General features: G+C 41.8%; 1 protein-coding gene across 3 annotated transcripts in view; it reads right to left on the reverse strand.

Annotated features, from left to right (window-relative positions):
• Nucleotides 1-12,825, reverse strand: part of SCN8A (sodium voltage-gated channel alpha subunit 8) — a 196,775-nt gene that overhangs the window by 80,137 nt on the left and 103,813 nt on the right. For 2 of the 3 annotated variants that reach the window (XM_061416027.1, XM_061416025.1), the window contains 2 exons: nt 12,439-12,567; nt 10,556-10,647 (listed from right to left, as the gene is read on the reverse strand). In XM_061416027.1, coding sequence (XP_061272011.1) covers nt 10,556-10,647; nt 12,439-12,567 — 221 coding nt within the window. Of the gene's footprint in view, nt 1-10,555; nt 10,648-10,797; nt 10,890-12,438; nt 12,568-12,825 lie in introns of all 3 variants that reach the window. The other variant, XM_061416026.1, reaches the window with a different exon arrangement.

Below are 12,825 nucleotides of genomic sequence, written 5' to 3' on the forward strand. Positions count from 1 at the left end.
AGGAATAGAGGAGGCATCCAGGTTGGAAAGAGAACTACGGGGAAGTTGCAAAGCCAACAATAAGTGAGAAGGTCCAATAATATTTTCCCAAGAGCTCTGGAAATGCCAATGTATTGAAAAGGTTAATTATTATCAATTCAGTATTTGTGGTTTGTCTTTTCACTAAAAATTACACGTTTTCTGCATCACATATATGTCCTGTTCTCTATAACTGACCTTTTTTCTGTCCTAGATTTTTAAAAAACATATAACCCACTTGAATTGGTGGCTTAAAGGCAAGCCACTGTTTCAAATGTAAATCTGCAGGCAGATTTCTTAACTGCACAGGGAGAGATCAGTGACAGGAGACAAAGTAAAGTATGGTTGAGGGTTCACGACGTTTGGATCAAGACTGAGTCTACACGCGGTTCTCCTGGGCATGCCCACACATCAGCGACCTGTAAGACATGGCCAAGGGAGCACTGAGGACTCCCGGGGGGCCGAAACACCAGGACGGACAGAGGCAGACACAGAGCCTTGACACACAGGTCTCAAGAGGGGGCTTATCCCTAAGTTACTTCTGAAAGCAAGAATATCCAATGAAATTCTACAGAAATCCTAATCCTGGCTCTAAAGTATGAGTCTGGGTAGATAATTACTAATCTTAATCAAACTATACCACTTACTTGTGTGGCCTGAGCAATATACCTAACCTCTTGGGATGTGTATTTTCATCCCTAAAATGGGATGTGAAAGTGAAAGTGAAGTCACCCAGTCGTGTCCGACTCTTAGCGACCCCATGGACTGCAGCCCACCAGGCTCCTCCGTCCATGGGGTTTTCCAGGCAAGGGTACTGGAGTGGGGTGCCATTGCCTTCTCTGAAAATGGGGATACTTATAGTTAAATATCATAGGCTGTTGTGAGGGTTAATTAAGCATAACTAATATAAACCCTTAGCACACAGTAAATAACTCAAATGTTAACCACTTTTGTCTGAACCTCAGTTTACTTATCTGTAAAAAGATATTGACAATACCAATCTCGTTGGCTTGTTATGAGGTTTAAATAAGGTAATGAATATTAAATACCAAGTACACTGCCAGGTACTTATATCTTGTTAGCTATCACTGTTATCCACATGTTGCCCTCCTCCAAGAGATATGACTGGGATAATATCACTGAGAGGCTAACCTTGTACGATGGTGATCTAATGGGAGATGTGGACATGACTCTTCTTTTGCTGTATTTTGCAAGTAACCACCTAGAATTTTCAAAGCTAAGCCTGAGAGTGGTAATGGATGAGGTGCTTAGCACAAGACCTGGCACAAAGCAGGCACTTACTATGCGTGTGTGTGTGTGTGTGTGTGTGTGTGCATTTAATTGGAGGATAATCACTTTACAATGTTGTGGTGGTCTTGGCCATACAACTAATATATTTTACAGTTCTTTACTGAAAGAGTAAATGAATATGAAATTTTCTTTTCTCTTACACAGATATCCTGAAAGACGTGGAAGAGAAATTAAAAAGAGCCAAGAGTTAGACTGTGGAGACCTGACAGTGTGCAAAGGCCTGTGCTTTCTCACAGAGTGGGCCTTTCCTGGGGGCTGTGGCCACCAAAGGGATTAGGAAGAGCTTGCCTGGGCTCCAGCACATAAGGCATTTCAAGCCTGATTCCTTCTGCTCACAGGACTGAGCAGAAAGAGCACAAGGCAGGAATCAGAAAGCGGGAATTCTGGTCCTGGCTCAGCCTCTGTTTAAGATGCACTGTGTTTCGGAACAAACTTAAGGTCACTTCCCAGTCTCATTTTCTCACACACCAGACATGGGTAAGCCTAAGAACACCTGGCAGTGGGCAGAGGAGAAGCTAAAAGCCTTTAAAAGTAGGGTAGAGATATTTGTTAGCGATTAAGTGGTTGGAGTTTCAATCTTTTATTTCTAAAGTTCTGGGAAACTGTGTATCATTATCATGCAGTTAGGTAAGAAGGTATTGGTGGTATAAAATAAAAGGCAGCTATAGAGAAGGAAAAATTGTCCCAGTGTTATGGAACTTATTTCAGTAAGTTGCTAAGGTACAGAGAAGTCCTTTGCTACATTTGGTTGGGTTGAAGCAGGTGTATATTTGGTCAATAACTCAATTCTAGGTCCCTAAAATGACACAGTTACGTTTTCAAAAAGAGTAATTGTTTTTAAAAGAGTAGTTGATAAATCAGAATGGAAAAGAATATAAAAAGAATGTATATATATGTATACCTGAGTCACTTATGCTTTACATCAGTAATTAACACAATGTTGTAATTCAACTCTACATCAATAAAAAATAAATTAAAAAAAAAAGAGTAGTTGATAGGTCACTGAAGAATGGCTGTAAAGTTTCTTTTCTTGGACTTCTTTATGAAGAACTCATACAGCAATCTCTCTTGAATGGCTCAGACAATCACCTATCTGAACACTTGATGACAGTTTCAAGCCACTTTTTACTTCTATTTTCATGAACTGAGTTGTTAGCTGTTATCTGTATCAGTAACAAGAGGATAAAACTTTAAAACAGTCAAACCAATGCATTTGTGACATTAATTCATTTTTAAAAACATATAATTTGAGCATAAGTCGAATCTGATTTTCCTTGGCTGGGAACTTTTTGGATAGTTCCAAGCCCCATACAACAGGAAATTCTAGGCAATGAGCTCAAACCATCTTCTATTCCATAAGGCCAGGCTCCCAGCAGCCTTGTTTGTCAGAAGCGACCTTCCCTTAGTAATTAGATGTCAGGGTGGACATCTGACCTAAATCTAGATCCTGAATTCCAGGAATTTGGAATGGGGCAAGAGAGAGAAATGGTATGGACCTAACAGAAGCAGAAGATATTAAGAAGAGGCGGCAAGAATACACAGAAGAACTGTACAAAAAATATCTTCATGACCCAGATAATCATGATGGTATGATCACTCACCTAGAGCCTGACATCCTGGAATGTGAAGTCAAGTGGACCTTAGGAAGCATCACTACGAACAAAGCTAGTGGAGGTGATGGAATTCCAGTGGAGCTATTCCAAATCCTGAAAGATGATGCTGTGAAAGTGCTGCACTCAATATGCCAGCAAAATTGGAAAACTCAGCAGTGCCCACAGGACTGGAAAAGGTCAGTTTTCATTCCAATCCCAAAGAAAGGCAATGCCAAAGAATGTTCAAACTACCTCACAATTGCACTCATCTCACACGCTAGTAAAGTAATGCTCAAAATTCTCCAAGCCAGGCTTCAGCAATACGTGAACCATGATCTTCCAGATGTTCAAGCTGGTTTTAGAAAAAGCAGAGGAACCAGAGATCAAATTGCCAACATCCGATGGATCATCAAAAAAAGCAAGAAAGTTCCAGAAAAACATCTATTTCTGTTTTATTAACTATGCCAAAGCCTTTGACTATGTGGATCACAATAAAATGTGGAAAATTCTGAAAGAGATGGAATACCAGACCACCTGACCTGCCTCTTGAGAAACCTGTATGCAGGTCAGGAAGCAACAGTTAGAACTGGACATGGAACAACAGACTGGTTCCAAATAGGAAAAGGAGTACGTCAAGGCTGTATATTGTCACTCTGCTTATTTAACTTCTATGCAGAGTACATCATGAGAAACGCTGGGCTGGAAGAAGCACAAGCTGGAATCAAGATTGCTGGGAGAAACATCAATAACCTCAGATATGCATCAGATGACATCACCCTTATGGCAGAAAGTGAAGAGGAACTAAAAAGCCTCTTGATGAAAGTGAAAGAGGAGAGTGAAAAAGTTGGCCTAAAGCTCAACATTCAGAAAACGAAGATCATGGCATCTGGTCCCATCACTTCATGGGAAATAGATGGGCAAACAGTGGAAACAGTGTCAGACTTTATTTTTCTGGGCTCCAAAATCAGTACAGATGGTGACTGCAGCCATGAAATTAAAAGATGCTTACTCCTTGGAAGATAAGTTATGACCAACCTAGATAGCATATTGAAAAGCAGAGACATTACTTTGCCAACAAAGGTTCGTCTAGTCAAGGCTATGGTTTTTCCAGTGGTCATGTATGGATGTGAGAGTTGGACTGTGAAGAAGGCTGAGTGCCGAAGAACTGATTGTTTTGAACTGTGGTGTTGGAGAAGACTCTTGAGAGTCCCTTGGACTGCAAGGAGATCCAAGCAGTCCATCCTAAAGGAGATCAGTCCTGGGTGTTCATTGGAAGGACTGATGCTAAAGCTAAAACTCCAATACTGTGGCCAAGAGCTGACTCATTGGAAAAGACCCTGATGGTGGGAAAGACTGAGGGCAGGAGAAGAAGGGGACGACAGAGGATGAGATGGCTGGATGGCATCACCGACTCGACGGACGTGAGTTTGAGTGAACTCCGGGAGTTGGTGATGGACAGGGAGGCCTGGCATGCTGCGATTCATGGGGTTGCAAAGTGTCAGACACGACTGAGAGACTGAACTGAACGGAACTGAAAGAGAGAGTCCAGTAGCCTTTCAAGTGGTGGGAATGATAATAAATAAATGTGGGAGCTAGGTCGTAGCCATAGTCTATCATTATATTAGGATATGTCTGAGAAGGAAAGGCAGTATGCCTAGACACAGAAAAAGGAAACAGATGCAAGGAGAAGAGAAATATGAAGACAAAGTAGCCCTTGGTGTCTGGGGCTTGCTGGCTCTGTGTTCTGGTTTCACTGGCTTCCAGAAGCCCCAAAACATTCCAGCCTTCAATGTCCTTGAAGGATGTTTGTATCTTTCTACTTGCAACCAGAGATGTTCAACTAAGACACCAACCCTGCATGGAACTCCTCGTTTTTCTGGGGATGGACCTGAACACTCACAATCAGCTGGTTCAACATCTGTTCTCCATAAACCAGAGGCCACTGCTGACAAAATCCATAAACATGAGTCCAGAGGGGTAAAAAATATTTTTCATGTTCTGCTTTGAGGTCTGATCAACAACTTGGTGAAGTTCTTTCAGCTTTCAAGAAGTTTAAAATAGAAGCTTAAGTTGGAAATGGTATTCATAGGGCTACAAAGGAACAAATCTTAATTAAACAAAACTGATCACTAAATAACAGAATGGCCATCCAAAAAGTTTACTCTCTAAGATTCTCATCCAGATTGTTAGGAGAAAATCAGAGGGAGGCAGAGGAAGAAGAAAGGTGATTAGCTTGATGTCTGTGGTAAAGGTAAGCACACAGTGACTTAGCAACATTCAATGCAAACAGTCACTGCATTCACTCAGGCATCAGCCAAGACTCTTCTTCCTTCCATAGGAGTTGATAATTGCAAACGACCATATCTGCAGACATCAATGCCAATTTAAGGAGATGACGCCCTCAGTGCTTTTCTTAAGCTTAACCTTCATAGTCTGGCTAGCAGTGGCTGCCACATACTAGTTAATGCAGCCAAGCAAAAGTGCTCCCCCTGCAACCAGCAACACAGGCCAAAAAAAGTAAGAAATTGCTGGCAGAATTCTTGACAGATGCATGCAGGACTGGAGAATACCACTGCTCTGGCTGTAAGGATAAGCTGTCTACTTCCTCTGCTGGTTCACAATACCACATACCAGAACAAGGAAGAAAACTAACTATCCAAAACAGAGCAGAATGCTCCTTCATATGACTCCTACACAACAGAGTGTGCAACAGAAGCCACGTGGGGGCAAGTTGGACAGTGAGAACTCTTGGAAAAGGCTAACATTAACTAGCACTGGGATGTGTCTGAGCAGAAGCAGTTAATATATTTACTACAGAACAAGGAAAGGCAGCTGGACCTAATGTACAGAAAGGTCAGCTACCAGACAGGAAGTGGGACACTTAAAGAACTCTGAGAAGCAAGTGAAGCTGCTCCCACAGAATTTTATGTCCAAAGGCACCTCTGAACCTCCTGTCTCATTTCCTGATGCCCAGCGATCCTTTGAATAAATGAACAAAGCCCGCTTACGTGCTGAATCCAGAGAAATCAGCTGTGCATACTGGGAACAAGATTTTCCACCAGGCTGATGCCAGATTATAAATAGTCAATTTATCTTTCCTGGTTTGTGACTCAGGTTGAGAAACGGGTTTGAAGCCACACGAGCTATTCCTGCTACAAAATGAACATCGGAACAGGCCTCAACAGCCGTTAACACGCAGCCCTCACAATAGTGAAGGAATGGCTCCTCAGTCCCACAGTCTGGCTCGTCCAGGCAAGTCCTGGGGTACAGTGGCACCCAGTCACCTTCTCTGCTGCAGATTCAGTCCTCGCAATGATAGCTATTAGAGGTTCATAAGATCAAGAGTAACGTGCGAGAGACTTGGGGGCCCTTGATTTCTTTACTCAAGACCAGATAGATTCGTATCACAAAGTCTGACCACAATGAAACTAGCTCCCAGTGGTGGGGCAGGGAGATCCCACGAGCCCTCGGTGTTCCACTCAGGACCATGGTGGTACACTTCAGCTGTCTACCTGGAGGAACAATGTGGAAAAAGGAGAAATAAAAAAGCTACTGGATTAATAACCAGAGTATTTTAAAAGAAACGATGAGTCTGAATACAGTCTTAAAATGCATTCTATCCCCCTTTACTATGCAGTAGAAATTGCTACATTCATAATGGGGACATTTTAAAAAAATGCTTTCTTTGTAAATACTGGGCTGAGAGGGAGAAGGACCTCTCATTTTCCCTGCTTTGTATCTGATGCCACAGGTAAAGAGACAGAGAAGATAACAGAAATGAAAGAAGAGAAATATCAAACCCAAGAGAAAAATAATCAAGAAATTACAGCTCTAAAGAGAGCCAAATGGCGAACGGAGTGCTTTCAGAGGCTGTTTCAATGATGATGGAAATGAAAATGGACCAACAGCAAGGCCCTCCCAATCAGTTTTATTTATACCAGTAAGTGCTACTCTCTAAGGAAACTCTGAGACACTTGCTTTAAGATGTCTACCCTATCTTGGGGGCATGTCAGTCCTGTGGCACGTGGCCAAAGCACACAGAGGATGAAACTTCTGACAGTCACTCCGAAGTTCCTTTTTGTACCCAGATACATACAAAGTAAAAACAAAGTTTTAAGACATACAACTTTCTATACAGAGTACTTCAATGTCAAGTTGAATCTGGCAAGTTCCAGACTGAAAGACATTTTTTACAGGGTCTTTTCCTGTAATTGATCCCTTTAGCACAGTTCGTGCGGCACTGTTTTTCAAGTCGAGTCAAAGCAAAGGGACATCGTGAATGATAGGTATCCAAGTCTTGAGTTAGCAAATAAAGAGGATCAGAATATGAGTTCACTCTTTTCTAAGCCACAAAAGTGAATGAAAGTGAAGTCGCTCAGTCTTGTCTGATTCTCTGCAACCCTGTGGACTGTAGCCCACCAGGCTCCTCCGTCCATGGGATTCTCCAGGCAAGAATACTAGAGTGGGTTGCCATTTCCTTCTCCAGGGGATCTTCCCAACCCAGGGATCGAACTTAGGTCTCCTGCATTGCAGGCAGACGCTTTAACCTCTGAGCCACCAGGGAAGCCCACAAGAATGGTCTAAATTGAAGCATCCTGTATAAAAGGCTGGAGCTAACTTATACACTGTACTCTCCAATCTTCAGGAAGTCCTGGCTGCCCTGACACATCCAGACTGTCTACCAAAGATGCTAAAAGGGAGGACAACATCAGCCCAGGTGAGCAGGACAAGTGCTCTAGGAAAGGAAAAACTCTCAAAAAGGGAGTTGAGAACTCCATGAGATCTTATAGGTCCCTTGTCAGTTCTGTGGTAGGTCTCCCTTCTGTTTTTGGCAGCTTTGGCAAAAGCTTACAGTCAAAGTGGGCGCAGCAGAAGGCAAAGAAAGTAACAATTCCACTGAAGTGGCCTATGAGAAAACCTGGTACGCAAAGCAATGGCTTTTATTCAGAGGGGGCTATGGCCCCGCTCTGTGACAGCGGAGTCAAAATGACTCAGATTTCCAATCAAGACGTGGCTCAGGTCCACTGACTCAGACTGGTATTCCCACCACGGAAGGAGACCTGGGTAACAGGCAGGTAGGCACAGGGTAACAGCTCTCCGCAAGTAGAATCAAGAGCAAAAGAACTTGGGATAAAAAGTCACACTTTAAGAACTGACCGTATCTTTGACTTTATTATCCCTTAAAGTTATTGTCAAAAATCTCCCAAAGCCAGCTCAACTAGGAGGTGCTTCTAGAAATAGGAATCCAATAATTTATTCTAAACTGTGAAGTTGGTGTCTAAATCTTCACACAAACTTTCCTTGGGTTTAGGTTTCTTCTTTATAATTGCTACTGCTAAAATCATTTATAGAGGGCTCTTACAGGCCAGGCACTGTGTTTATAGATATATATTTATAATACAGAATGTAAAACTAGACATTAACATATACCTATAAAACTAGAACATTAAGGATAAACAACGTGACATCAGTCAGAGCTATCTTGCAGAAATGCTGTGGTCAGAAGTTAATCATACAGCAGAGACAGAGACAGAGGCTAAGAGCTGGAGCAGAGATAGCATCTGCTGCCCTAGTTAGTGAGGAGAGCACAGCTTTCCAATTTAGTTCTGGAAGAGAAGTTTTGAGATCACAAGAACATAAAGGGACAGATGCCTTGCGGAGTACACTGGGGGAAGTGAGCAGAAAACACGGCATCATATTTAAAAGAGGCCAGAGGAGGAAAGAGACCAAAGGAAAAATGACAGTAAAGACTTGGTGGTATCGATGTCTTACAAAAAGAAAAAAAAAAGACAAGGCCTGCTTAAGGGGTAGGCTGCCATCAACAAGCTTCAGAAAGGTACCTAGAGAATGAGCTGGATTTTCTGTCAAATGGATTTATTAATAAAATGGCTAAGAACTAAACTTTGATAAGTCACAGTTATAGTTTTTTGCCAATAAGAAATATACTCTAGGGGACTTCCCTGATGATCCAGTGGTTGGGACTTTGCCTTCCCGTATGTGGGGTGTGAGTTCGATCCCTGGTCGAGGAGCTAAGATGCTACATGCCTGGCTGCCAAAAAAAAATCAACCCATAAAACAGAGGCAATATGGTAACAAACACAATAAAGACCTTGAAGATGGCTCATATGAAAAAAAAAATCTTAAAAAAAAAAGAATATACTCCACTGACATCTAGCCTCTGGTTGACAAGAAGTAAGCTACCACTGCTAAAAATAAAGTAATTCATTCTCAATAGGGTCATAATTTATGGGCCCACTTCATGGCCCAAGTTTGTAAATGCAGAAACTGAGGTTTACCACCCTGAGGTTCTCAAGTCAGCAGAATTCTACCTCTGTACTTCCCTCTCTCTGCATGTGATATCTAGATAACATTGAAAAGGAGAAAAGAGGAGTATTTTTGGTGCAGCCACAAGAAGAGCCATGCGATGCCTGGAATAGGATGCCTCTGTCCTTCATGTTCCTGTTTCCACAAAACTGCAGTGGAAAGCCTGGCCTCTTGGGAGTCTTCCTTCCCTAAAAACTCCTGAATGCAACCAAAGTCCAACCAGCGACAACACAGTCTAGACTTCTGCCATGTTTCTGCCATGTTAGTTAGTCTACTAACTAAAATATCTTTCCTTCCAGATTTCAAGACTGGTCTTCCGAAAAATAGTTATTACCGGGCAGCAAGGATTTGAATTAAATTAATAGATCTCAACCTCGGGGGGCCATCGATGGGCTTTGCTGGGAAGGTGGTGCCTGTGAAATTTCACCTGGTTCTCAAAAGGATACAAAACCTTCAAAAGGTTAAGAACCATTCTCAATCAGAATCAAGAAAAAGTGGCAAAAAATGTAAAGACTGTCAATCAACTACCTCTCAACTAGCCCCTGATTACGTTTTTTTTCCTTGTAAAGTTTCTGTACTTTTCTCTTTGCCCATGAGCTTAGATGTATCTTATCTTACCTTTAACTTTTTTTTTTTAATGGCACCCACATAAGCTTTCATTGGGATTTATGTCTGAGAATGGTCTCTGAATATATATGTCATAGATATCTACTGGTTCTTATTCTAGTGAATTAGACAGCAACAGTATGTGATATACAGTGATTATTAAAGTTCAGGTCACTAACACCAAGGCTCTTAAATTTGTCTGGAACACTGGACTAGTCAATGGGGTAAGGGCTCTTCTGTGATTAAATAATTCCATTAACACAGTAACAGTAGAAGTGCAATTCTTCGAATAACATCCCATCAGCAAACCATGCGACAGGAAGCCTAGAAATCACAAGCAATGGAATGATGGCGAATGTTAAAATTACTGTAATTCCACGAGGCTAGGAAGCAAATGATTCATATTCAAACAGACAGCTAGCTCCGTGACAATTTTTTCAGGTATCTTAAGATCCAAGTGACTCTTAAGCACGTGCTTTTTCAGAGCATGGATGGAATGGGGGTTGCATGCCTTGCAAGCACTGTCAGAGCAACTTTGGCTTAAGGACCAAAGAGCCATTCCAGAGAACATCTCCTGGGAAAAACATGCGAAATGCAAGGCCATCTCAGCTGTGCTGACGCTGCTTCAGGATGTGGTGGACAGAGCAAATGGAGGACATAAGAGGAGATGAGGCAAAGTCAGTCTGGTGTTTAAATTTTCTCACCTGGAATTACAGAGATAGTTTTCAAAGCTCGGAGAACCCTGAATGTTCTCAGCGCTGAGACATTGCCCAGGTCCACAAACTCTGTCACATATCTGTAGTAAGGGAGGTCACGCACAGACACAAATGACAAACACGGACACAAACACCAAAGGAAAAAAACGAAACCACAACAAAACAAAAAGTACAATACGTCACGTCAGGGCCCTAACCCAACACCTAACACCAACCCCGGGCCATCTTACCTGGGATTACCGAAATAGTTTTCAAAGCCCTCAGAACCCTGAAAGTGCGTAGAGCTGAAACATTGCCTAGGTTTACAAACTCTGTTATATACCTGCAGAATCAAACCAAAGTTAACTTGTAATGGTACCACTGGGCGAGGGTTTGAGAATAGGGGTAAGAAAGGGTCTTATAAGTAAGATATGATTTCATTTTTTTCCTTGAAAAAGAAAAGTTTCAAATACAAGCATTTAAGGAACACATTTTATTTTTTTCAGTTGGGCAAGGAGAAATCCAAAGTGTATTTGAAAGAAGCGATACCACCAGAAGGCTCCTGGGGCTTTCTCACGCAGCATCATGATGTGCAGATCCCAATCAGAATGACTACTCTTAGTCCATTCTCTTTTTCCAGTTAAAAAGAAGGCCAGGAGGTATTCAAAGGCTTATGTCTCCAAGTTTTGTGAACAATTTCTTAGGAAAAGGAGACAGATTTCTGCAGCAGGAGCCCCATGTAAACAAATCTACATTAAAATAACTTCCTCGCTGACAATGGAAAAAATGCCTACATGTCTGCATATATGACTTATCCAAGAGTTATCTGCGTATCACTGCAGTCATGCCTACATATGAAGTTTTAGCTTGTGACATACAGGAAAAACCAGATCATGGGATCAGAGCCAATATTCTGTTAAGTATTCATTTAATCACCAGCTCCGTGCCTAGCGAGGACACTTACATTTTAAATGAACACCAGTGTGTATTCATAACTCTGGAAAGCTAGAAATTTTCTTAATATAACAGAAAGTCAAAGTTCCAGTTTCAAATGTTCAGTGTATATCATTCATTCAGACTTTATAGTTGAAATACATCTTTGTATCAGATGCTCAGACCCAAACATACACAAATGCACTCAATCTCTTACATATCTGCTGTGTGCACACACACAAACACACACACAATCTACACTACACCTTTACCCCCTACCAACCCACGAAACACTTTCCCCAACATGAAAATACAAATAAAGTCTGCTACACCTTTTCTATCACCATCTAAGTTTCCTGAAGAGATACATTTTCGTTGTTAAAACAACACTAATTACATAGAGTGGCTAGCATGCCAGTGTGGGGTTACACTGCTCCCAAGTAATAATAGTTTGAAGCTCTGGTCAGCAATTCTTTAGGAAGTAAGCAGATTGGATACTTGGCTTATGTTTTGACTCCAAAACGTGCTCTGAATTCTGCAACATCTGGACAGCCTCAAGAAATTACATGTAACATAATATACCTAGGAAACTGAGTTCCAGCCTAAGGTTTACACCTAAAAAATAGGAAGTCTTCACCAAGGCCTCCTAGTGGTAACTGTGTGTACCCTGGTCAATGTTATAGGGGGAAACAAAATATAAAGGAGTTGCAATAGAAAATCACTTCCTACTTTTGCTCCCATCTGCTCATCCTCTCCCATATGCACACACTGCCACTGCCTGAACCCCCAGAGGCCTTCATAAGAAAGAATCAGACACATGTCCATACCACTTTACATGGTTATCCTTTAATTCCTCACACAACTAAGCCCATAAACTCAGACTTACACTGTCAAACAGACACACCCAAGAGTACAACCACACACACCCCGAACACCAATAAAGTAAGCAGAGAACTTACGCCATCATGATGACACTGAAATCCAACCAGTTCCATGGATCCCGTAAAAAGGTAAAGCCATCTATGCAGAAACCTCTTGCAATGATTTTCACTAGTGATTCAAATGTATAAATCCCTGTGAACGTGTACCTGTTGAAGAAATGGATAGCTTGAGGCAATTTCTTAACAGAAAGGAACTTTAAATGAACCTTCTAAGAGAACACTTGCAGACATGCAGCCTCACTTACAGAGACAAAACAGGAAGGACACAACTGCTGCAGCAGAAAGGCAGTGAGGAAGAGAAAGGGATGCATCTTATGAAAATGACTGAAATGCACAAACCAAGAAAGTTGGAATGTGGCACTGGGTCCTGAAGGGCATCACAAAGGAATAGCTCTGTACGGCCAC

Source organism: Bos javanicus, chromosome 5 (assembly GCF_032452875.1).
Source record: "Bos javanicus breed banteng chromosome 5, ARS-OSU_banteng_1.0, whole genome shotgun sequence".
Lineage (NCBI taxonomy): Eukaryota > Metazoa > Chordata > Mammalia > Artiodactyla > Bovidae > Bos > Bos javanicus.